Source organism: Xiphophorus hellerii, chromosome 19 (assembly GCF_003331165.1).
Source record: "Xiphophorus hellerii strain 12219 chromosome 19, Xiphophorus_hellerii-4.1, whole genome shotgun sequence".
In the NCBI taxonomy this organism is placed as follows: Eukaryota; Metazoa; Chordata; class Actinopteri; order Cyprinodontiformes; family Poeciliidae; genus Xiphophorus; species Xiphophorus hellerii.
The window spans coordinates 18,949,703-18,976,736 of record NC_045690.1 but is presented as its reverse complement, the minus strand read 5'-3'; the positions used below and the strand labels follow the sequence as shown (position 1 = coordinate 18,976,736).

At 37.5% G+C, this 27,034-nt stretch overlaps 1 protein-coding gene, 1 long non-coding RNA gene and 4 gene segments (V, D, J or C); 2 read left to right on the top strand and 4 right to left on the bottom strand.

The window, feature by feature from the left end:
- Positions 1 to 449: 449 nt before the first annotated feature.
- LOC116709244 (immunoglobulin lambda constant 1-like) lies at positions 450 to 2,323 on the bottom strand. The segment is given in 4 exon segments: positions 450 to 920; positions 1,595 to 1,699; positions 1,975 to 2,005; positions 2,300 to 2,323. Coding segments are annotated over 4 exon segments (486 nt in total).
- Positions 2,324 to 6,146: 3,823 nt separating this feature from the next.
- On the bottom strand, positions 6,147 to 7,604 carry LOC116708671 (immunoglobulin lambda constant 1-like). The segment is given in 2 exon segments: positions 6,147 to 6,617; positions 7,292 to 7,604. Coding segments are annotated over 2 exon segments (456 nt in total).
- A 3,325-nt stretch (positions 7,605 to 10,929) lies between these two features.
- Positions 10,930 to 12,686, bottom strand: LOC116708673 (immunoglobulin lambda constant 7-like). The segment is given in 2 exon segments: positions 10,930 to 11,482; positions 12,311 to 12,686. Coding segments are annotated over 2 exon segments (459 nt in total).
- Positions 12,687 to 12,959: 273 nt separating this feature from the next.
- Positions 12,960 to 13,591, top strand: LOC116708677 (uncharacterized). The gene is made up of 2 exons (XR_004336733.1): positions 12,960 to 13,070; positions 13,163 to 13,591. It is a non-coding gene; the product is annotated as an uncharacterized LOC116708677 (long non-coding RNA).
- Positions 13,592 to 15,826: 2,235 nt separating this feature from the next.
- LOC116708674 (immunoglobulin lambda constant 1-like) lies at positions 15,827 to 17,320 on the bottom strand. The segment is given in 2 exon segments: positions 15,827 to 16,300; positions 16,975 to 17,320. Coding segments are annotated over 2 exon segments (459 nt in total).
- Positions 17,321 to 20,965: 3,645 nt separating this feature from the next.
- On the top strand, positions 20,966 to 26,820 carry tspan37 (tetraspanin 37). Its single transcript, XM_032546624.1, has 7 exons — positions 20,966 to 21,367; positions 24,139 to 24,330; positions 24,415 to 24,489; positions 24,581 to 24,679; positions 24,870 to 25,022; positions 25,119 to 25,202; positions 26,455 to 26,820. The coding sequence occupies exons 1-7, from the start codon at positions 21,305 to 21,307 to the stop codon at positions 26,530 to 26,532; spliced, it is 744 nt and encodes a 247-aa protein (XP_032402515.1). The 5' UTR covers positions 20,966 to 21,304; the 3' UTR covers positions 26,533 to 26,820.
- The last annotated feature ends 214 nt before the right edge of the window (positions 26,821 to 27,034 follow it).

The window sequence follows — 27,034 nt, the reverse complement described above, 5'->3', positions numbered from 1 at the left end:
TAACCATCAGTGGTTTTCAGGCTGAAGATGCTGGAGATTATTACTGTCTGGGTTTCCATGGTAGCGGCGTGTTCACACAGTGATTTAGAGTCGTACAAAAACCTCCTTCAGTCTGACTGAAAGCTGCAGGTGCAGAGAAATGATGAGAACTGGTTCAGTGAACACATCACAGAAGTTAGCAAGTAAAACCATCAAATATCAAAGGTTCAAATACACTAAATGATTATTTTATAAACACAGATGTAGAAATTAGTTTTATAAATATGAATTCTGAATAAGTTTTCTGATGCTTTGCCTCACAAACACTAAAGAGTCTTTAGTTTTTACCTAAAGGCTTTTACATGTGCACGATTCTAAAACGTTTTATAAACTTTAAAGAAATAAAAATGAGATGACGTTTGATCAAGAACATGAACGTTGAAACACAGCAATAAATACAAAGACAGTGATTGACATAAATCTGCACTTTTATTGAAACAATCCATTTACTCCAAGTTACATGAGAGAACATAAGGAAGACGAATGAAAGGTGAAAAGTAATGTTTGTGAATGAAACATGACAACATGATGGTTTCCAGCCATGAAGCTGCAGCTCTACTCTGAGCAGCGGTCAGGCTCCAGGGTTTGAGTGACAGGACTCTGTCCACTCTGATTGGCCTCACAGCTCACTGAGCCCGCCTTCCTCCACTGGTCTGCAGGGAGGCTCAGGGTGCTGCTCCAGCTGTAGCGGCCGTCCCCCCCCAGCACCTCCAGGCTGCTAGACACCCCTGAGGACCTGCTGCTGCCCCCCACCTTCCAGCCCAGCGTCCAGGTGGAGGGGAAGCCCCCGCTGGCCAGACACACCAGTGTGACGCTGCTCTGCTGCTGCTGCTGCTCTTTGGAGGGGGGGAGGACGGTCAGGGTGGGCCGCAACACACCCACTGGAGGAGAGAGGGGGAGAAAAGACGCAGCAGTGAGAACCCAGGCTGCTGAAGACACCTTCACTCTTCATCATTACTCAGCACATCTTCATCACAGGAGACTCTGAATAACGAATCGCTGACATGATTTTCTGATGGTTGAACTGAGAGACCAAACATTCAAGTGGAAACAGTTCAAACGTCGACATCTGTTTCTTTCACTTCCTTTAAACTACATGGAAAACAAATGAACCGTGAACACAAAGCTGCTCTGAGTTCACTCACTAAATATTAGTTCAGTTTGACAGGAATTCATGTTGAAAGTTTAAAAATGAAGAAATAATCACAAACATGTTTAATTAACAGGAACAAATGACCCACAAAAGACAAAAAACTGTGAAAAGAAGGAAAATTTTAGTTTTGATGTAAGAAAAATTCAAACTTAAATTATCTAAAACATTGATAAAATAACTTTCAACTGAACATTTTATTGTTTCTCAAGATCAGTTTTACTGGTTGTTTGTTTTAGACTTTTCACATTTGTGGAGCGACACAAACTTCTGTGAAGCTCAGTCATAAACTTTTACATTTTTAAATCAAATAAATGAACAAACTTTGCTGGAAATTTAATTAGAAAAGTAAAAAAAAAATTATACTTTTAATTTTGTTACAAAGAAAAACTTTCTGATACTTACAGTCAACGACGAGTTTGGTTCCTCCACCAAAAGTCCACCACAGTGATACAAACTCATTGAGAGGCCGTACAAAAACCTCCTGCACTGTCAGTAGACATCTAGCTGCTGAAATTATGTTTATTAAAGTCATAAAAATCCCACTTTATAATTTATTTAATCTGCAAATCATTCAACATTAATTCAGCTTTAAATTGCTTCATAATTTAGAAAATATTTTTGGTTTATCACTAATGAGAATCAAGAGTTACTTTCCATCTTGTGCAACATTGTTTAACAATTCAGCTTCTATTATGTTTAAATGCTAAAACTATTTTCAATGTAACTTAATTAATAAAAATATTTTAAAAATATCAGCTTACATTGATATATAATATATTTACCTGTGAGTTTTAGAAACAGAGTAAAATGATCCTAGGATGTCCAAGACAGATTTAATTTTAATCCAAGAACTGAAAATCCTTCATGTTGTTTCTGTTTGATTTTCTTCTATTCCAATAAGATGATCAGAGTTTTAAATCCAGTATCTATTAGTGTTGGTTCAGTGTCTCTGTTTGTCTGGTGCAGAGAGCAGAGAAATGATTTCCATAGAGTGGAGGCTTTGCATGGTCAGCTGATCCTCCAGTGAACTGAGAAGGTTTATAGTCCTGTGAGTTCAACACTGCAGGACTCAGATCTGTCAGTCAAGCCAGCAGAAGCAACAAGCACCATGACCCTCATCACCATCCTCATCTGGACGCTGACCTGCTGCTGTTTTACAGGTTCATTCACTCAGCAACATTTCTAACATGATGTGCTGCCTTTTCTCTCCTTTCTTTCTGCTGACAAATGAAGGATTTGTTTTTGTCTGCAGGATGCAGCGCTCAGATCACTGTGACTCAACCTGCAGTGGAGACATTTACACCAGGATCCACTGTCACTATTAGATGTACTACAAATCAGAATGTTTACAGATGGAGTGATGGTGACGAGGGTATGCTCTGGTATCAGCAGAAACCAGGACAGCCTCCAAAGAATCTAATTTATTATGTAAAAAAGCTTCAGTCAGGAACTCCAGCTCGGTTTAGTGGCAGTGGAAGCGGCTCTGCCTTCACTTTGACCATCAGTGGAGTTCAGGCTGAAGATGCTGCAGTTTATTACTGTAAAAGTCTCCATGTAGTAAATAGTGCCAACGTGTTCACACAGTGATTAGTAGTCGTACAAAAACCTCCCTCAGTCAGACTGCAGACACTCTGAGCTGTTAGAGCAGAAACTGAACAGACTCTGATACAGACCACTGAACACAGAGACGACTGGAAACTCTAACAAATCTAAAAAAAATCAAATGTAATAAAACGATATAAAGACATAAATACACAATGGAATAAGGAAACCTCTTGATTTTGTCAAATAATTTTTACTATCACAGCAAATTAATCTGGAAATATTTTTAGATTTAAAGAAAACTTCCTTTTTTCACTGATACAGATCAACACATTTTCTACCTCCAACCATCCAGTGGCCAGACTTGCTCCCTCTGTTTTATCTCTTGGTCCTGGTTATCATTGAGACTGATTTGTCCCAGTGATTGTAAATATATCACTTTCTCTATTTATCTTCAGAGCAGCTGCAAAACTCTGATGGTTTCAAACATCCTTCTCATGACGTCTGCACAAATAAAAATGTGAGTTATTGTTTTGGGTTTTCATGCTTTCACCTCTAAGATCCAAGAAACCAATCAGCAAATATTAAAGTCAATTATTTTTTTACTTCTTCTGCTTAAATTTATCTTTTTATTTTGTGCAAGTTCTAAAGTGGAAAAGTTATAAATAAGAAATAATTGACTTTCTCATTATTTTTATTAACAGTTCAGGTTTTTTTAATCATTTTATTAGAATATAAGGTCACTTTAGACTGGTTTCTTTTAATTAAATATCATTTCTACACTAGAATAGCTGATCAATTAAAAGTCTATCGTCTTAGAATATAAGCACAAATGCTGTAATCTGGTTTAACCTTTTGCTTTTTGAAGTAAAGTGATGAGAATCAGAACATATGTTACTCCAACATTACTAAATAAATTTAATTAAAACATTCTGGATACATGTGCTAAATGTGGAGATAAAGGCTTGAGGATAAATTTGATTCACTGCTTTGGGAATGTCCTGAGATTCAGAATTTTTGGAAGGAGGTTTTGGATAAAATTTCACTTATCGTTTGTACTAAACTTAATCCCTGTCCTGGGTTATGTATCTCAAGAATTTTTTCCACTCAAATTCAAATAAGCAAGTTTGATCAAAAGTCCATAATTTACTGTTTGGTGCAGGTCAAATATAGTATAGCCAGGTCCTGGAAATCTGTAACCAGACCCCAGTTAAAAACCTGGATGTCTACATTATCAAGCTCTCTTGCCTTGGAGAAACTCACCTTTATGATTAAGGGTAAATATTGTGTGTTCAAAAAAACGTGGGAAAACTTTTTGCCATTCTTGGAAAATATAAAAACTCATAATGATGAATAACTGAATGTACTCTAGTTAAATTTAGCCACTTATTCTTAAAGTGGCTGTAAGTTTGTTATCTTCATGTTAATTCCAAATGTTCTCACTTGATCAAAAAAATGTACGAAACTGAACCACTGATGCCTGGAGGCCCAGATCCAGGGAGGACGATGCCGTCACCTCACACCTTGTGGACTGTGATTAAATCTCTTGGACTAAATCTCAACATACATCCCTGAGATAACAAACTTAAAGTATTCTGTCTCACTGCTATCAACTTATGTTTGTCACCTTGAAAGTTTAACTTGTTCATGCGTTTTCTTTTGGCTTTGCTTGGTGTTTTGTGCATTTGTGAGAAATTTGTCTGTGTGTCTCTTTTGAAATATAAAAGACAATAAACAGATTTTTGAAAAAAAAGATGAGAATCTATTTAATTTAGTGATTATTGATGAATGAAGTGAATTTGATCAGCTGTCTAATAAACAAAATTTATCATATCCTACAGACGATGTGTACACAGTTTTCCTATACATTCAATGTCAACATTAATTAAAAGTATAGTTTAAAAGCTGATATAAAATGACTGCATATCGATCCTAAATAGTACAAACTCAAAACATAAATAATAAAGACAAAAGGACATTTTCTGAATCATAAACCCAAATAGATCACATTCACATTCAATAAATCCTGCAGCAACATAACAGTCATAAAAGGTGGGATTCAAGCTAGATTTAAAGGATTTCTGATTCGATTGTTTTAGAGCCTTTTCAGAGAATTTTCTGGGTTTGTGGTTCACGAGGCTGAAAGCCGCTTTTGTTTGGTTGTGGGGAGGCAGAGCAGATCAGAACCTGAAGACCCGAATGGACCAGAAAGTTGATACGGCACCAGATCTTTAATGGGTTGAGGTGCTAGACTGTTCAGAGATTTATGAACCAACAGTGTTTTAGATCTGTTATCTAAGCTATGATGGCCGATGAGAGGACTTTAGAAATGGGACGATGTGCTGCATCTCCCTGGTTTTAATTAAGACGCTGCTGCAGTAATCAATAAATACCTTATTTGATGTGAAGTTAAAATAAAAAGTGAATATTCTCACCAGATGAAGTGGTGGCTGAATCATCTGTGTGTTTTCTGTTTCATCACAGCAGGTGTGGATTTGCATGATCTCAATGCATCGCTGCTCCTCAAGCTTTAAGTTCTTCTGCTGCACAAAGTCCAAAGTGTGTTTGTGCTCCGACACTGAAAGCTGCATCAGGATGACGTCTCCAGTCGCTCTGATGGTTGTGTTGGGTTTTCTCACTCAGGGTCAGAATGACTTTTACATTTATCTATCAAGTTTTGTTTGAACTCATACTTATTATTGTTTTCCTTTAACATTGCTCATTTCTCTTTTCAGCATCATCTGCCAATAATTTTCTGACTCAGTCTGAACGATCAAAGTCAGTCAGTGTTGGAGCGACTGTGACCATCAGCGCCACAGGAAGTTCAGATATTGGTTCTGATCTCAGTTGGTACCTGCAGAAACCTGGACAGCCTCCTAAACTTCTTATATACAGAGTTTCAAGTTTGTTCTCAGGAACTCCATCTAGATTCAGAGGCAGCAGATCTGGTACTGATTACACTTTAACCATCAGTGGAGTTCAGGCTGAAGATGCTGGAGATTATTACTGTATGGGTGTTCACACCGGCCCGGTGTTCACACAGTGATTTAGAGTCGTACAAAAACCTCCTTCAGTCTGACTGAAAGCTGCAGGTGCAGAGAAATGATGAGAACTGGTTCAGTGAACACATCACAGAAGTTAGCAAGTAAAACCATCAAATATCTAAGGTTCAAATACACTAAATGATTATTTTATAAACACAGATGTAGAAATTAGTTTTATAAATATGGATTATCAATAAGTTTTCTGATGCTTTGCCTCACAAACACTAAAGAGTCTTTAGTTTTTACCTAAAGGATTTTACATGTGCAGGTTTCTAAAACGTTTTATAAACTTTAAAGAAATAAAAATGAGATGATGTTTGATCAAGAACATGAACGTTGAAACACAACAATAAATACAAAGACAGTGATTGACATAAATCTGCACTTTTATTGAAACAATCCATTTACTCCAAGTTACATGAGAGAACATAAGGAAGACGAATGAAAGGTGAAAAGTAATGTTTGTGAATAAAACACGACAACATGATGGTTTCCAGCCATGAAGCTGCAGCTCTACTCTGAGCAGCGGTCAGGCTCCAGGGTTTGAGTGACAGGACTCTGTCCACTCTGATTGGCCTCACAGCTCACTGAGCCCGCCTTCCTCCACTGGTCTGCAGGGAGGCTCAGGGTGCTGCTCCAGCTGTAGCGGCCGTCCCCCCCCAGCACCTCCAGGCTGCTAGACACCCCTGAGGACCTGCTGCTGCCCCCCACCTTCCAGCCCAGCGTCCAGGTGGAGGGGAAGCCCCCGCTGGCCAGACACACCAGTGTGACGCTGCTCTGCTGCTGCTGCTGCTCTTTGGAGGGGGGGAGGACGGTCAGGGTGGGCCGCAACACACCCACTGGAGGAGAGAGGGGGAGAAAAGACGCAGCAGTGAGAACCCAGGCTGCTGAAGACACCTTCACTCTTCATCATTACTCAGCACATCTTCATCACAGGAGACTCTGAATAACGAATCGCTGACATGATTTTCTGATGGTTGAACTGAGAGACCAAACATTCAAGTGGAAACAGTTCAAACGTCGACATCTGTTTCTTTCACTTCCTTTAAACTACATGGAAAACAAATGAACCGTGAACACAAAGCTGCTCTGAGTTCACTCACTAAATATTAGTTCAGTTTGACAGGAATTCAGGTTGAAAGTTTAAAAATGAAGAAATAATCACAAACATGTTTAATTAACAGGAACAAATGACCCAGAAAAGACAAAAAATTGTTGAAAGAAGGAAAATTTTAGTTTTGATGTTAGAAAAATTCAAACTTCAATTATCTAAAACATTGATAAAATGACTTTGAACTGAACATTTTATTGTTTCTCAAGATCAGTTTTACTGGTTGTTGGTTTTAGACTTTTCACATTTGTGGAGCGAAACAAACTTCTGTGAAGCTCAGACATAAACTTTTACATTTTTAAATCAAATAAAATGAACAAATTTTGATGGAAATTTAATTAGTAAAGTAAAAAAAAATTATACTATTAATTTTGTTACAAAGAAAAACTTTCTGGTACTTACAGTCAACGACGAGTTTGGTTCCTCCACCAAAAGTGACCCACAGTGATACAAACTCATTGAGAGGCCGTACAAAAACCTCCTGCACTGTCAGTAGACATCTAGCTGCTGAAATTATGTTTATTAAAGTCATAAAAATCCCAGTTTAAACTGTATTTAATCTGCAAATCATTTAACATTAATTCAGCTTTAAATTGCTTCATAATTTAGAGAATATTTTTGGTTTATCACTAATGAGAATCAAGAGTTACTTTCCATCTTGTGCAACATTGTTTAACAATTCAGCTTCTATTATGTTTAAATGCAAAAACTATTTTTCAATGTAACTTAATTAATAAAAAATATTTTAGAAATATCAGCTTACATTGATATATAATATATTTACCTGTGAGTTTTAGAAACAGAGTCAAATGATCCTAGGATGTCCAAGACAGATTTAATTTTAATCCAAGAACTGAAAATCCTTCATGTTGTTTCTGTTTGATTTTCTTCTATTCCAATAAGATGATCAGAGTTTTAAATCCAGTATCTATTAGTGTTGGTTCAGTGTCTCTGTTTGTCTGGTGCTGAGAGCAGAGAAATGATTTCCATAGAGTGGAGGCTTTGCATGGTCAGCTGATCCTCCAGTGAACTGAGAAGGTTTATAGTCCTGTGAGTTCAACACTGCAGGACTCAGATCTGTCAGTCAAGCCAGCAGAAGCAACAAGCACCATGACCCTCATCACCATCCTCATCTGGACGCTGACCTGCTGCTGTTTTACAGGTTCATTCACTCAGCAACATTTCTAACATGATGTGCTGCCTTTTCTCTCCTTTCTTTCTGCTGACAAATGAAGGATTTGTTTTTGTCTGCAGGATGCAGCGCTCAGATCACTGTGACTCAACCTGCAGTGGAGACATTTACACCAGGATCCACTGCCACTATCAGGTGTAATTGTAACCCACTTGTTAACCTCCTTTGCAGTGGGGATGATTGTCTGCACTGGTATCAGCTGAAACCAGGACAACCTCCAAAGCTCCTGATACGTTCTGTCAGCACACTTCATTCAGGAACTCCAGCTCGGTTTAGTGGCAGTGGAAAAGACACTGATTTCACTTTGACCATCAGTGAAGTTCAGGCTGAAGATGCTGCAGTTTATTACTGTCAGAGTCGACATAAAGTAAATGATACCCGAGTGTTCACACAGTGATTAGTAGCTGTACAAAAACCTCCCTCAGTCAGACTGCAGACACTCTGAGCTGTTAGAGCAGAAACTCAACAGACTCTGATACAGACCACTGAACACAGAGATGAAACCTCACCAAGGCCTGAAGCTCAGCAGTAAATCTTTATAATTAACTACAATTAATATTATCTCTTTTATATGAATGGTTTCTTACAAACAAAAAAAGTCCATTATGAATGTTTATATTTCTGTGTCCATTTGTTTTAGAAAACACAACATAGTTCTTTTTTAGCTTTTTATTACCAGCATAATTTTAATTTGGAAGGTAAATCAAATTAAACTTCTATAAATATTCCCTTAATGTTTGCAGCATAAAGTTTAAAAACTAAATGAGGTTGAATTTATCTGAACTGTTTTCTGGTTTCCTCTGAAGTTTCACCAGGAAAATGATTATTTTCTTGTAAATGTGATCTGGTAAAAGAAACAACTTCAGTTTTGATTCAAATGTTTCACGAAACACAAACAACCACTGACAACGTAAGGCAGGGTGTCCAAAGGGAGGTTCAGGGGCCTTTAGTGGACCATTGAATGTTTCCTAATTACCAAAAACATCTTCTTACATGTTGGGTACATCTTTTAATCTTTTAGTAAACAAGGTTGTTGCATTTTTTAAAATTTCTTAGTGAACTGAACCACATTTATCCAGAGTCTTTTCCTCAAAAGCAAAATATGTCACACCTTCAATTAAATCATCAAACTTGAATAAAGCTGCAAACCTTTTCAAAGACACAGGAATCCAAAACTTTTCCTTTAGTTGAGAATGGACAGAATTTATTTTGTTTGTGCAATGAGGCAAAACAAATTGTAAAACTTCACTTTTATTCTTTATAACGCAAATGTGCTGAGATAATACATAAATAAATATTTAATTCTTGTATTTTGCATCTGACTCACCTTTCATCTCCTCACACACCAGGTGTCTGTTTGACTGTTTGCTGCTTTGAATGATTGCTGTGCTTCGCTGCTCCTGGATCAGTTTAAAGTGAAACTCAGAGAAGCTCCTCTGCAGTCTGACCGTCAAACTTTTCTCAGCTATGATGTTACTGAGTCCTCTGTTGATCACGCTGCTGCTGCAGCTGCAAGTTGAGGAACGACGAGCTTCTGTTTTCATTTGTTCTCAGATGAAAGACGGTCAAATGTTTTCTACTTTTTCCGTCCTGCAGGATCAGATGGTAATCCCTCTGTGACTCAGTCTCCATCAGTGAAGTCAGCGGCGTTGGGGGAGACGGTCTCTCTGAGCTGCTCAGCCAGTGAAGGAGTTGATGATGATCTGAGTTGGTACCTGCAGAAACCTGGACAGCCTCCCAAACTGTTATTTTATCAAATCAGCAGCCGTCAATCTGATACTCCCAGTCATTTCAGCAGCAGTGGATCAGAGCCTCAGTTCACTCTGACAATCAGTGGAGTTCAGGCTGAAGATGCTGGAGATTATTACTGTATGGGAGTGTATTTAGTAAATGGTGCCAACGTGTTCACACAGTGATTTAGAGTCGTACAAAAACCTCCCTCAGTCAGACCACAGACTGTTCACTGTGCAGCAGCTGTGAGTTTCTGCTGCCGACTGGAACAAGAATCTACAGTCCAGTGAAGTTCATGCTGTAATGTTAATGAAAGAAACTAACAACGTTTTTATTTATTGAAAATAGAGATCAAAATTTATGTGAGTTTTAAATAAACTCAGAGTATAAAATATGTCTCAATAACATCACTTATGTTCATCAGAAATTATTTTACAACTCATGAGACTAAAGTCTCAGAAAATTTTCTATGTTCATTAAACACAGAAAATATATCAGGTTGCTGTAAAAACACTATTTACTGCAGCGTGGAGTTTGAGGTGAACAAAATATTTATTAAACATCAGTAATCAAACTGATTGCCTATTGGTTTGATTAATTAAAGTGTCAGGATAAATTGTTTTTCAAAATTACTATGATGGACATGTCTGATGTAATTTTCCTGAACTAATCCAAGGAGGATCACTGTGTGTCTTTATTCATTTAATGCAACACAGTTTACTCAGTGAGAAACATCTGACACTAAAACTAAAGTGGAACGCCATTTATTGAAAGTATTTTTATTAAAATAATAGATGTTGATGAAATCTTTAATATTCAATAAACTGAAGATTTTTTAATGTGAAAAATTTTGTCTGTTCTCACTTGAACAAAAATGAGCTGACATGATTATCACAGACACACAGAATTATGATTTTTTTCTGATGACATTTCTGATCTATAAGTTTTACAATAAATTCAGACATCAAATATTGTAGAGTGTTGAAAAGTAAAACTATCTCCTTTGATTTTATCACTTGTTGTTGAATTATCTTAATGACCATTATTTAAAGTGTCACTCTTGATTAAAATCAACTTTCTTCTTCTTCTTGTCATGACAGTAATGAAACACTCTCCATTATAATGTATCAGAGCAAGCTTTATTGAAACACACAGCAAATGAATCCCACTCACATCCAGCTGCTGAGCTTCACACATTAGTCTAAGTTGTTGAACGTTTCTCAGCAGTTTAGTTCAGCGTCACACAAGCTTTAGTTTGTCTTCATCCAGGCTCCTATTGATGAGAGCAGCAGGTGTTTTTCCTGCTGCTCTCCCACTAAGAGCTCCTGCTCTGGGCCTCAGTCAGCCTCTCTGGCCCTCACACTGGCTCCTTCGGATGCTCTGGACCTGGCTCTGGCCCTGATGCTGCACCCTGCAGGAGTACAGCTCTCCTTTCATCCACTTCTCCTGGCTCAGGCTTAAGGTGCTGCTGCTGCCGTAGCGTCCGCTCTTCTCCTCCTCTGAGCTGCTCAGGACCCCCTCTGTCACCGCCGTGCCGTCCACCTCCCAGCTCACCTGGGCTCCCTGAGGAGAGTAGCCGCTCAGCAGGCAGAGCAGCGTGGCCGAGCCCCCAGAGAGCTGCTCAGAGGAGGGGGGCAGCAGAGAGACTGAGGGTCTGACCGTGGGGCCGGCTGGAGGGGAGAGCAGAGACACACAAGGAGCAGATCAACGTCTGCTGGTCAGGACACACAGATATCATAGTGGATTATAATAACACTGAGGAGACGGATGATTTAGAGGCTGGGATTAATTAATCCATGTTTATTTCATTCTCAGGTTTTTAATTTAACGTTAAAATCTTCTGGAGCTTCCAGATAAAAACACATCAGAGCTGAAATGTTCTGACCTCGACTCGTCAGGACTTGGAATAAAAAGAGCAACATGACATGAGATATAAATGTGAATAAAACAACATTTTACTGTAAATATATTGGCTCTGTAAAGATTTGGTTCATGAAAACAAAATGGCTGAACACAGTTAAAGATTTTCCATCTGTCTGTTTCACTTCCTCTTTACTGCATCAAGATAACCGACTGGAAACTTAAACTGCTCAAAATAAAGTTTATATTTTAACTTTATTTATTTAATTTTTATCACAAGCACTGCCAACAGATTTTAATGCATTAATTCTTTTTAAATTTAAGGATATATTGGTGGTTTAGCAAAGAACCTTTGCTAAACTCTAAAAAGAATATATGACTATTTAATTTAAAAATACAGAACTGATGTAATGTTTGTTGTAAATAATCACATAATGTGGTAAACAGAATAAAGTACATGAACATTTATTAAATATAAACTGTTTGACATAATGGTAACATCTTGCATTTTATGACAACGTCACAACAAATAAAGAAGCACATAAAATGCTCACAAAAATAATAACATTTGATCATATTAAAGAATAATTAAAACTTATTATCATATAAATTATATAAAATTAAATGGTTATACTTACAGTGAATGAAGAGTTTGGTTCCTCCACCAAAAGTGTACCACAGTGATACAAACTCATTGAGAGGCCGTACAAAAACCTCCTGCACTGTCAGTAGACATCTAGCTGCTGAAATTATGTTTATTAAAGTCATAAAAATCCCACTTTATAATTTATTTAATCAGCAAATCCTTCAACATTAATTCAGCTTTAAATTGCTTCATAATTTAAGAGAATATTTTTGGTTTATCACTAATGAGAATCAAGAGTTACTTTCCATCTTGTGCAACATTGTTTAACAATTCAGCTTCTATTATGTTTAAATGCTAAAACTATTTTTCAATGTAACTTAATTAATAAAAAGATTTTAAAAATATCAGCTTACATTGATATATAATATATTTACCTGTGAGTTTTAGAAACAGAGTCAAATGATCCTAGGATGTCCAAGACAGATTTAATTTTAATCCAAGAACTGAAAATCCTTCATGTTGTTTCTGTTTGATTTTCTTCTATTCCAATAAGATGATCAGAGTTTTAAATCCAGTATCTATTAGTGTTGGTTCAGTGTCTCTGTTTGTCTGGTGCTGAGAGCAGAGAAATGATTTCCATAGAGTGGAGGCTTTGCATGGTCAGCTGATCCTCCAGTGAACTGAGAAGGTTTATAGTCCTGTGAGTTCAACACTGCAGGACTCAGATCTGTCAGTCAAGCCAGCAGAAGCAACAAGCACCATGACCCTCATCACCATCCTCATCTGGACGCTGACCTGCTGCTGTTTTACAGGTTCATTCACTCAGCAACATTTCTAACATGATGTGCTGCCTTTTCTCTCCTTTCTTTCTGCTGACAAATGAAGGATTTGTTTTTGTCTGCAGGATGCAGCGCTCAGATCACTGTGACTCAACCTGCAGTGGAGACATTTACACCAGGATCCACAGTCACACTGAAATGTGAGACAAGCCAAAATGTAGCAACATGTTCTGGTGATCAATGTATGTTCTGGTATCAGCAGAAACCAGGAGAAACTCCAAAGAATCTTATATATCGGATGAATAATCTCCAGTCAGGAACTCCAGCTCGGTTTAGTGGCAGTGGAAGCGGCTCTGCCTTCACTTTGACCATCAGTGGAGTTCAGGCTGAAGATGCTGCAGTTTATTACTGTAAAAGTATCCATGTAGTAAATGGTGCCAACGTGTTCACACAGTGATTAGTAGCTGTACAAAAACCTCCCTCAGTCAGACTGCAGACACTCTGAGCTGTTAGAGCAGAAACTGAACAGACTCTGATACAGACCACTGAACACAGAGACGACTGGAAACTCTAACAAAACTAAAGAAAAAAAATCAATGTAATGTAATAAAAAGATATAAAGACATAAATACACAATGGAAAAAGGAAACAACTTGAATTTGACAAATAATTTTTACTATCACAGTAAATAAATCTGGAAATATTTTTAGATTTAAAGAAAACTTCCTTTTTTCACTGATACAGATCAACACATTTTCTACCTCCAACCATCCAGTGGCCAGACTTGCTCCCTCTGTTTTATCTCTTGGTCCTGGTTATCATTGAGACTGATTTGTCCCAGTGATTGTAAATATATCACTTTCTCTATTTATCTTCAGAGCAGCTGCAAAACTCTGATGGTTTCAAACATCCTTCTCATGATGTCTGCACAAATAAAAATGTGAGTTATTGTTTTGGGTTTTCATGCTTTCACCTCTAAGGTCCAAGAAACCAATCAGCAAAAATTAAATTCAGTTTTTATTTTACTTCTTCCTAAGTTTTATCTTTCTATTATGTGCAAGTTCTACAGTGGAAAAGTTATAAATTAGAAATAAATGACTTTCTCATTATTTTTATTAACAGTTCAGGTCTTTTTAAATAATCTATTAGAACATTAAGGTCACTTTCTAACCAACACGTCTCTAACTTTTGTAAATCAAGTCGTTGCAAACTGTCTGGACTCCAAGAAGCATGAAAATACCTAGGAAAGCAGAAACACAACGTTAGACAGGTTTCTTCTAATTAAATATCATTTCTACACTAGAATGGCTGATTAATTACAAGAACATCATATTAAAATATAAATACACACGATGTAATGTGGTTTAACCTGGTGCTTTTAGAAGTAAAATGATGAGAATTTATTTAAATTTGTGGTTATTTAAAAACATCAGTGAAGTGAATTTGATCAGCTGTCTAATAAACAAATAGTGAACAAGTTTTATAACATTCTTCAGACGATGTGTGTTCAGGTTTCTTATATATTTAATGTCAACATTAATTAAAAATATGATTTAAAAGCAAATGTAAAATGGCTCTAGATATCGAAAGATAATTAGGATCATTGTAACATGAATACAGGTTAAAATGACTAATTAAACCTTACATTGCTCAACGTATGGATTTAATTTATGTCAAATATTTGCTGTTTTTATTTCATAACAACACATCAGAATTAGGGGCCATAGAAACATTATAAAAGTGTTGAATATAGAAAACATGAATAAATACTTTATTTGATGTGAAGTTAAAATAAAAAGTGAATATTCTCACTAGATGAAGTGGTGGCTGAATCATCTGTGTGTTTTCTGTTTCATCACAGCAGGTGTGGATTTGCATGATCTCAATGCATCGCTGCTCCTCAAGCTTTAAGTTCTTCTGCTGCACAAAGTCCAAAGTGTGTTTGTGCTCCGACACTGAAAGCTGCATCAGGATGACGTCTCCAGTCGCTCTGATGGTTGTGTTGGGTTTTCTCACTCAGGGTCAGAATGACTTTTACATTTATCTATCAAGTTTTGTTTGAACTCATACTTATTATTGTTTTCCTTTAACATTGCTCATTTCTCTTTTCAGCATCATCTGCCAATAATTTTCTGACTCAGTCTGAACGATCAAAGTCAGTCAGTGTTGGAGCGACTGTGACCATCAGAGCCACAGGAAGTTCTAATATTGGTTCTGATCTCAGTTGGTACCTGCAGAAACCTGGACAGCCTCCTAAACTTCTTATATACAGAGTTTCAAGTTTGTTCTCAGGAACTCCATCTAGATTCAGAGGCAGCAGATCTGGTACTGATTACACTTTAACCATCAGTGGTTTTCAGGCTGAAGATGCTGGAGATTATTACTGTATGGGTTTCCATGGTGGCGGCGTGTTCACACAGTGATTTATAGTCGTACAAAAACCTCCTTCAGTCTGACTGAAAGCTGCAGGTGCAGAGAAATGATGAGAACTGGTTCAGTGAACACATCACAGAAGTTAGCAAGTAAAACCATCAAATATCAAAGGTTCAAATACACTAAATGATTATTTTATAAACACAGATGTAGAAATTAGTTTTATAAGTATGGATTATCAATATGTTTTCTGATGCTTTGCCTCACAAACACTAAAGAGTCTTTAGTTTTTACCTAAAGGATTTTACATGTGCAGGTTTCTAAAACGTTTTATAAAATTTAAAGAAATGAAAATGTGATGATGTTTGATCAAAAACATGAACGTTGAAACACAACAATAAATACAAAGACAGTGATTGACATAAATCTGCACTTTTATTGAAACAATCCATTTACTCCAAGTTACATGACAGAACATAAGGAAGACGAATGAAAGGTGAAAAGTAATGTTTGTGAATAAAACACGACAACATGATGGTTTCCAGCCATGAAGCTGCAGCTCTACTCTGAGCAGCGGTCAGGCTCCAGGGTTTGAGTGACAGGACTCTGTCCACTCTGATTGGCCTCACAGCTCACTGAGCCCGCCTTCCTCCACTGGTCTGCAGGGAGGCTCAGGGTGCTGCTCCAGCTGTAGCGGCCGTCCCCCCCCAGCACCTCCAGGCTGCTAGACACCCCTGAGGACCTGCTGCTGCCCCCCACCTTCCAGCCCAGCGTCCAGGTGGAGGGGAAGCCCCCGCTGGCCAGACACACCAGTGTGACGCTGCTCTGCTGCTGCTGCTGCTGCTCTTTGGAGGGGGGGAGGACGGTCAGGGTGGGCCGCAACACACCCACTGGAGGAGAGAGGGGGAGAAAAGACGCAGCAGTGAGAACCCAGGCTGCTGAAGACACCTTCACTCTTCATCATTACTCAGCACATCTTCATCACAGGAGACTCTGAATAACGAATCGCTGACATGATTTTCTGATGGTTGAACTGAGAGACCAAACATTCAAGTGGAAACAGTTCAAACGTCGACATCTGTTTCTTTCACTTCCTTTAAACTACATGGAAAACAAATGAACCGTGAACACAAAGCTGCTCTGAGTTCACTCACTAAATATTAGTTCAGTTTGACAGGAATTCAGGTTGAAAGTTTAAAAATGAAGAAATAATCACAAACATGTTTAATTAACAGGAACAAATGACCCAGAAAAGACAAAAAACTGTGAAAAGAAGGAAAATGTTAGTTTTGATGTTAGAAATATTCAAACTTAAATTATCTAAAACATTGATAAAATGACTTTGAACTGAACATTTTATTGTTTCTCAAGATCAGTTTTACTGGTTGTTTGTTTTAGACTTTTCACATTTGTGGAGCGACACAAACTTCTGTGAAGCTCAGTCATAAACTTTTACATTTTTAAATCAAATAAAATGAACAAACTTTGCTGGAAATTTAATTAGTAAAGTAAAAAAAAATTATACTATTAATTTTGTTACAAAGAAAAACGTTCTGGTACTTACAGTCAAAGACGAGTTTGGTTCCTCCACCAAAAGTCCACCACAGTGATACAAACTCATTGAGAGGCCGTACAAAAACCTCCTGCACTGTCAGTAGACATCTAGCTGCTGAAATTATGTTTATTAAAGTCATAAAAATCCCACTTTATAATTTATTTAATCTGCAAATCATCCAACATGAATTCAGCTTTAATTTGCTTCATAATTTAAGAGAATATTTTTGGTTTATCACTAATGAGAATCAAGAGTTACTTTCCATCTTGTGCAACATTGTTTAACAATTCAGCTTCTATTATGTTTAAATGCTAAAACTATTTTTCAATGTAACTTAATTAATAAAAAAGATTATAAAAATATCAGCTTACATTGATATATAATATATTTACCTGTGAGTTTTAGAAACAGAGTAAAATGATCCTAGGATGTCCAAGACAGATTAAATTTTAATTCAAGAACTGAAAATCCTTCATGTTGTTTCTGTTTGATTTTCTTCTATTCCAATAAGATGATCAGAGTTTTAAATCCAGTATCTATTAGTGTTGGTTCAGTGTCTCTGTTTGTCTGGTGCAGAGAGCAGAGAAATGATTTCCATAGAGTGGAGGCTTTGCATGGTCAGCTGATCCTCCAGTGAACTGAGAAGGTTTATAGTCCTGTGAGTTCAACACTGCAGGACTCAGATCTGTCAGTCAAGCCAGCAGAAGCAACAAGCACCATGACCCTCATCACCATCCTCATCTGGACGCTGACCTGCTGCTGTTTTACAGGTTCATTCACTCAGCAACATTTCTAACATGATGTGCTGCCTTTTCTCTCCTTTCTTTCTGCTGACAAATGAAGGATTTGTTTTTGTCTGCAGGATGCAGCGCTCAGATCACTGTGACTCAACCTGCAGTGGAGACATTTACACCAGGATCCACTGCCACTATCAGCTGTACAACAAATCAGGATGTTTACAATGACGATTTTTTGTCCTGGTATCAGCAGAAACCAGGACAGCCTCCAAAGCTCCTGATATATGGTGTGGATGTTCTTGAGTCAGGAACTCCAGCTCGGTTTAGTGGCAGTGGAAGCGGCTCTGCCTTCACTTTGACCATCAGTGGAGTTCAGGCTGAAGATGCTGCAGTTTATTACTGTAAAAGTGGACATGTAATAAATGATGCTGCAGTGTTCACACAGTGATTAGTAGCCGTACAAAAACCTCCCTCAGTCAGACTGCAGACACTCTGAGCTGTTAGAGCAGAAACTGAACAGACTCTGATACAGACCACTGAACACAGAGATGAAACCTCACCATCTGTTTCTCAGTTTACTATTTCTTCTATTTATGCTTTTTCCACGGATTAAAAGCTCAATGAATCACAATAAAGTAACAACCTTTCATGCCACTTTTACTCCAACTCTTCAGACTCTGATACAGACCACTGAACCTCATTATTTTAGATGATTATTATCATGATTATTTTATAGCTTTAATCAGTCAGATCATTTATCAAGCATCTATTAGAACAATATAGGAAGAAGTTTATCCATTACAGTATTTCTCTAAGGCTCTATCAGTTCTTTAGGTCAGGGAACATATAATAAGGCATTAATTTGTCTCCTTGGCATTCATCCATTATTATACACGCTTCTCCCTATTTTTGTTGCAGGAGGTGCTGGTTCCTTTCTCCAGCGGTCAACGAGTGAGAGGCGGGTTACACCCAGGACAGGTCGTCAGTCCATCGCAGGGCAACACAGAGACAGACAGGACAAACAACCATGCACACACACACTCACACCTAGAGAGAATTTAGGTGTGACCTACCAGTCTTTTTTCTTTTTTTTTTTCGGACTGTGGGAGAGAACCCACGCATCCACAGGGCTAACATGCAAACTCCATGCATTCACGACCAGTGTTGTATAGTAACGAAGTAAAAATACTTCACTACTTTACTTAAGTATATTTTGGAGTACTTCATACTTTCCTGGAGTATGAAAATTTTTGATGACTTTCACTTTTACTTCACTATATTTCCGAACTTAATTGCGTACTTTTACTCCGATACATTTTCAATGTGTGGTTTAGTTACTCGTTACAAAAAAGCGAGAGAGAGAAACGCAAGTGTTTTGATCCCACCTACTGATTAGCAAGTAGCAAGCAGGCTACCGAACAAAGTCCGTAGCCTGCTTGCCTGGGCTTGTTCATCACCACCAATAGGATACTTCTTCTTCTTCTTCTTTTCTATTATGGCGGATCACAAGCAACTTTAAGGTGCATACCGCCACCTACTGTACATGAGTGTGTAGAAGCATTACTTCATATCTATTAAATTCTACTTTTTAATTTTGTATTCTTAAGATAAATAAACAATGCTTTCCTTAATTTGTGAATATCTGTTATGTTTCCTTCATTTCCTAATATACCTTTAAGATTCCATTCATGCCCCATATTTCTAACTATTCTCTTTAATTCTTCCCTTTCGAGTTCATTTGACTTACAGTTCATCAATATGTGTTCTACATTTTCTTTCTCTCCACATCTCTCACATTTATCATTATTTTTCCTCCCTATTTTATAAAGCATGTCATTTAAGTAGGTATGACCTACTCTTAATCTACTAATTATTATTTCTTCTCTTCTGTTTCGTTCATTAATGCTTCGAATTCAAACTGACTTTTGTACTTCATATAATCTTCTTCCTTTCTTATCTTCATTCCACATTTTTTGCCATTTCTTGATTTCTTTACTTTTAATTAGGATACACCTGTTTCGCTTCTCCCATTAAACACAAAGCAAGTCTCGCAATCAGTAGCAGTCACATGGAAATTCTATCTTACAAAAACTCCCCGTCCAACTTGAAGAAACACATCGAGGTAACTTCTTATGAAATGGTTATAATCCTCCTGTTTCAGTAACTATAGCTTGGTCACTAGGCACTACTGTATTGTGAAATCTTGACCATAAATGAACTTTGTTTGGCATTGTTTCAGTTCCACACGTGGTGTATTTAGCTTAGGCCTAATGTTGACTGTAGCAGGCTACCTAGACTCCTCTGTTCAAGGGGGGACAGAAGCCATAGCGATAGCAATTTAGACTAAATTTAACGAATATAGGAAAGGCATGCAAGTTCAAAACCAGGTTTACAGATGCCAATAAGCTGCATTTCCCTCCCAATTCTTTTTTTCTTTTGCATAATGACCAGTTGTGTGCACCACCTACTGACTGTAGCATTGACTGATTCACTGATTTGTGAAGTAGAGTAATCGTAACAGTTCTTTTTCTTCATGTTGGCCGCATTTTCTGTACTATTTATTTTTCTCATTTTCAGCACTGACCTTACTTGAAGGGAAAACTTAAGGCTTACAAAAACTTTGTATTTTCTGTCCTGGAGGGTATACTAAGAAGCTGGTTCAGTTGTAAAGCAGGTTAAGTTAACCTTGTGCTATAGGTAAAGCACCTAATTTTCTTAACTAAATGATGCCTGCAGGTATATCTATTAGCAGGTTTAATTTTGCCTGCACTTGGTTGGGTACATTATTTTAAGTGTATTTGACAAGTTTACCAAAATATAAAAAATGTCATTCAAACTGCATTTGCTTTGTTTTACTTTTTACTTGTACTTTTCATTACATTACTTGAGTACATCCATTTTTACAGTAATTTCCATACTTAAGTACAAGAAGTTTCAAATACTTTAAGACTTTTACTCAAGTAACATTTCAGTCAGTGACTTCGACTTTTACCAAAGTCATATTTTGGAGAGGTACTTGTACTTTTACTTGACTCTGAGATTTCAGTACTTTATACAACACTGTTCACGACCCCGGGCTGGGAATCGAACCCAGGCCCTTCCTTCTGCAACCCAACAGTGCTACAAACTGCGCACTGTGCAGCCCGCTGTTCTTATTATTGTTCACTTAATCCTCTAGAGGGCGCTCTTGATTAAACATTGGAGTCAATAGTAACATGTTCAGGGAAATTATAGCAGTGCAAAAAGAGAGAGAGAGAGAAAATCATTCCCATTTTTCATGTGAACGTGAAAAAAACGGAAGCATCACCTGTCAGAGAACTGACTTTACCTCTTTTATTAACTCCGAAAAACTAATGCCAAGCTGATGGGCTGGGTCTAAATCAACCCAGACGGGCTTTTCCGCATTTCAGGGGAAGCATTTTTTTAAAAATTAGTTACAGGAAAGGACGTTTGCACCGACTGACAGCACCATCAAAGTGTCCACTCCTTCTCAATAATCAGGTGTGTTTTCTGCACAGGAGCGATATGCTGTAGTTTTCTTCCTGTCATCCTCACATCGGCAGGTCGCGTCTATCGATGGTCGGTGACCATAGAGATTAAAAATGTGTGATTGGAGAGGAAACCCGCTAAAAACTATACTCCAGCTAATGTGTCAACTTCTTTGGGTAAGATTTTCTCTTTTCAGTCTTTCTATTTAAAAGCATTACCTACCTCTGCCTTTATACTTTTAGCTATATTTACACCAATTTCCTTTTCTCCCCCGGATTGTTCCTATAGTGAAACTAAACACGAAGCTCCCGAAAATAAAAGGGCCTCACTTCTTGGTTCTTGGTTATTTATACTCGCGTAATGTACTCACAGCTTTCTCGTCTGACTCTTTTATCATGTGACGCATCATGTGAGCGCAACGTGGGGTGAACTGTTTCTATAGTTTCTATACACAGATTCAGTTCATGTGGAAAGGATACATATGATACTCAAACTGAATCTGCCAATCATATGAACATAAAAGTAATGATGTTATAACCACAAACTTACACGCTTTCTATTGGGATTTTATGTGATAAAGCAGCAAAAAGTAGTGCAGAAATGAAGTGGAAGAACACAGATCACCTGTTGGTTTAAAGGAGACATGATATTTTATTTTCCTCATTGTCTCACATGAAATCAGACTAACACCACTTGGGCAAAATCGCCACGTAGAAAATATTTCCTTTTACTAATTTAAACATCTTAACATTCCTAAAACAACGACCTATGTCATTTTTGTTATATGTGTTATTTATTTATTTATGTATTTATTTTTGCCAATATCACTTTTTATTAAAGAAAATAATATAGTTAACCCTAATGGACAAAGACAATCAGGCAAAAACATTATTATATTTCAGAAATTCTAGGTAAATATCTGGTTTCAATTGTGCATGTTAAAATAATTCAGCAAATAAAAATCTGGAAAAAGAAAAAAAAGCAGAGAGCTATTTGTATTTAGTCCTCCTGAAATAATACTGGGGCCACCTTTCCTGTCAGTTGCAGTAGCACATCTTTCCCGGTGAACCATTAAACATCCAGACTGACGTCTCAGCTCATGAGTCACGCTGGCTTGAGGCATTCTGTTAAATTCGTATTTCAAAATCCAAAACTGAGATTTGGAGAATGCCCCACCAGTCCTCTCAACAGATTCTCCCATCTGAGCTTTTAGCATTTTGATAACCTGTTTAGATTTGCTTCTGAATCATTAAAACTGAAACACTGACCAACATTTTGAAGTGCAACGATGGCACTTGACAAAATGTAAGGTTTACTGGTTTACTGTATGGTGTCTTTTATGACTTTGCATTATTCAGTTTTTATGATGCAAAGCACTTTGAACTGCTTTGTTGCTGAAATGTGCTATACAAATAAACTTGACTGATTTGATTGCTTCTCTTAATGTTCTCCTTGCCTGTCCTGTCAGTTTACGTGAGCAGCTGTTTAAAACCTAACTCTGCCATACATGATGGCATTTGTTCACTCATGTTGCTGTGAAAAATCTGGGAAGCCTTCAAAGACAGATGTATTTATACTAAGATTGCCATGATATGTCTGTTTGATGGTGGACGCATATGCAGAGAGGCCGAGGCGGCAAGTAGATTTTGTATCTTAATGAGGAAATGATGAAAAACTTACAACAACAAAAAACAAAGGGAGCCAGAGCAGAACAAAAAACATAAATCCAAGGAAAAAGCCAACAGGGAAGAGATGGGCAAAATAAGAGGGTATAACAGGATGAACCACCAAAGAGTGAGATGAGAAGAAGTATTTAAGTACTGGGAGAGTGAATGTGGAACAATGGACCTGGGCTGATTGGCTAAATGGCTGCAGGTGTGAGGAGAGAGCAGAACGCAGACTGAGGAGAGCGAGAGGGAAAGTGACACAGCGGGTGAGGGACAGTATAGAAAATAAATTTAACACTGAAGACTGAGTAGATATAGGGAACATAGTTAAACTAAACCACAAGAAATAACTAGACACTAGAAATAAACAAACTAGAATCACAAAGTACTAAAATTAAGTAAAACAGAAACAAGGCTGGTCTAATCATAGGAAGAGTCTAAGGAAGACAGAATGATAAACCTCAGAACAACTCAGGATCCTAAGAAAGATAAATAACAATTTGGTTAAATTACTAATTCCAATAATTTCTGCTTGAAGTTTTCAGAGTAATGGCTGGATAAAATCTCACTCCTCACTTTATCAGATTTTTTGTTTTGGTAAGAGATTTTGAAGACATTTCTTTTATTCTATTTGATAACAAAGCACCACTCTGTCTATGGATCCTAATCAGATTTATAATAAGTTCATGATCATAACATGATAAAAATATTAAAAGGTTAACAATTAACCATGTAACATTATGTTTGTGAATGTTGGAGAAAGATTACTTTTACTGGATAAGACAAACCAAAGTGCTTTACAGGAAATAAAAGAGAAAACTTGAAATTACAAATCTTTAAGCATTATAAAGCATAGGATCAAAAGAAACAAATGTTGAAATGCAAATTTCATTGACTGTCTTATTTTCCATGAATAAAAGAAATTTCTATGGGACTATACAGACATCAACATTCCTCTCAATCTACAGCATGAAAACTGTTCCTGGGTGTGAAACTCCAGTCCTCAAAGGCCGCTGTCCTGCAACTTGTAGATGTGGCTCTGCTGCACCACCTGAATAGAATAATTAGATCAATAGCAAGGCTCTGGAGAACTGATCTACTCAAGGAGGAGGTAATTAAACCATTTCATGCCAGCGTTTTGTACCTGAGGCACATCTAAAAACTGCAGGACAGCGGCCCTCGAGGACTGGAGTTTGACACCTGTGGTTTATAGCGTGTAAAGATATTCCCCAAAATGTTAATTATAATACAACATTCATCTTTTATTTTTCCTTTCCAAGGTTGTGGGGATGGTTATGGCCATGAGCGGCGTCTCCCTCCTGATGAAGTACAGACACTACAGCTTGTTTTTTTCTCAGACCTACATCCTCCTCCCGGTAGTCTTCACGACCTGCAGCGCTGCGTTCTTGCTCTTCACCGGTTTCCTCGGTACGTGGCTGAGCCTCAGAGACTCCCGCTGTCTGCAAGGATTGGTGAGGTTTATCCCCGCCACCGTGGGTAAATGCATGTATAATGGGAGTTTTGTCTGCGTTGTACTGAAACATTTTCTTCTCCAGTTTGTGTATCTGCTGGTTGTGATCTTTTGCTTGGGAAGCACGGCCTCTGCTCTGGCCTACGTCCACTCCAGAAAGGTGCTCCACCTGCACAAATGTTCGTCCTTTTTGATTCGTCTTGACCTGAAGGTGCGAGCTCAATTTTTCTCTTGCTTACTTTCTTGTTTAGTTGGATTCCGACACAGCGTCTCTCAGCGAGGTGTTTCAGAAATACACAGGCAGCAGTCAGGACAGAAACTCTCGGATTGTTGACGTTACTCAAGAGGAGGTGAGGCTCTTAAGTTGTCGGAATAAAGACGTAAAATCCATTGTCCTTCCTTAACGTTGGGTTAAGATTTTAAATGATTTTCTGTTCAGAAATATACTGTCCCCATTCCAGACATACTGCAAAGGGCGCAATCATGATCAAAACCTTTACTGAAATGTTTTAACCAACTTAATGAACTGATCTGCATCAGCTCCATTGTTGTGGGGTCAGAAACTACACTGACTGGCTGGACAGCTCTTGGTTCAATAAAACCGCTGGAGATGCGGTTCCTCGCAGCTGCTGCAACTCTACGTTCCTCTCATGTAAAGGCAGTGTGTACCAGCCATGGCAGCTTTACCATCAGGTAGATAAAACTGCATCAATCATGCAGGCCATAAAGGCCACTTCTCACTTGTATTTCTGTAACTTTCCTACTGAATGTGTCTTTTTCTTTTTCCAGGGCTGTCAGGTGAAGGTGGAGATGGCTTTTCAGTTCATCCTAAGGTTTATCATGTGGACGTGCCTCCTGGGGTTTCTGACTGAGGTCTGTACAAAGCATTTAATAACAATCTTTAAGCCTTTATCAGTGTGTATTTAATTCGACGTATATACGTTATAAAAAAATAAGACTCTGACAATCTGTAAATGAGTCTCTTACATCACCGTGGATGAGTTGGGGCACGTTGTTCTTTGCAGGATGATTTTAATTCAGTCATGACAGAAGGATTTTCAAGCATGAATATCTTGTTTACGGTCAGATCACAGGCTCTCAAAATCTCAATCAGATTTGAGGTTTTGGCTCTCAAAAACCTTCACTTTTTGCTTTTGTTGCATTTTTTTTTAATCTATTTAGAAGTAGACTTGCTGATGCTTCAGCAGTTTCAGATTTAAGAAGGTCAAAGACTTTGTTTCTCATTAAGTCTCAGGTGGACTTAATATTTTGAGAATATTGTTTCTGCCTCCTTCATGTTGTCAGCCAGGTTCTAAGAAATAGGTTTGTTTGTTTTTATGTCAGGCATTATTATGAAGCCTGGGTGTGGCTTGATCCAAAAATTCATGATTTAACAAGCAAAGCAATTATATGTTTACATATAGGGCAATTTTGGTTTGAATAGCTTTTTCCCCCCTAATTAAAGAAATCATTGTTCAAAATTTAGTTTTTTGTTTAATCTGTCTATCTTTGATTTTAAAATTGTTGGAGCTCAAACATGCACGTGTGTCTAGAAACAGAGAAAAGAAATCTGTAAGGGGGAAAATACTTTTTCACATGTACATTAGCTCTGACCGTGAAGTTTTTTTTTTATTATCTAACTGCATCTCAAATGACAAAAGAGTTTCCACAAGATGATGTCAGTTTATTACCTTTATAGAATCAGAAGATGAAAGAACAGTTGTATCTTTGGTTATAAACTCAAGTGCGTAATGGAGCCATACATGCCCTCTGACATTTACAACACCTTCTGACACATCTAAGTTTGTGTCATATTTAGGATAATGGATAAGGATAACTTTTGCACACATCATAAACTTTCAGGATTTATATGATGTTTTTTTTCCCCCCAAAGTGGAATTATTATACAACAGCAAACTTTGGGGATTAAAAAAAAACCCAAACAAAAAGTACGAGACATGCAGGATTGCAAAAAGAACACCCGAAGTATTTAATTTTCTCTTTCGGGAACAACCCTGAAGCATAGTGCAATTTACCCCTTATTTCATTATAGTTTTTATTTTTTTTGTAATGATTTATATTTAGGCAGATAACTAAACCTTGCTTTCCCTTTTCTACTATGCAGGTGGTTTTGCTTTACACGGCAGCACAGATGATAACGACGGAAGAACGTTTTAACTATCGAGCACTGAGTAACACCTAAACAAATATGAAATAGCTTTTCAATTCAAAAATACTTGCTACTTTTCTAAAGGGAAATTAAACTGCCAAACAATAGTGGCCCCACCACTGTTTCAGGAATTAAATATTATTGCAATCAAAATCACATCTATCATTTACATCAAAAAGATGATTTATCTTGCTCTGGATCTATTGTTTGGTTCTGGGTTTTGTATGTTGTTTTTTTTAAGTGCCTAATGCTGATATTTGACTTGTGAATAAATACAACTGAATAAACCTAATTAGCTTTTGTTGCACTTTGTGCTGTGAATATATATCTCTTGTTGTTTATAGATCTTGTCTGCTTTTGCACAATGCACACCGTCATCCATCCACCATAAGTGCAATAGGATGCATTTTATTCATTTATTTATTTAAAGTTGAACCCTTTCTAAAACTGAAAATTAAGTTGTACTTCATACCCAACGTTTTATTAAAGAAAACGGGGCTTGTTAATAATTTTATATTTCAAAGCATTATCACTG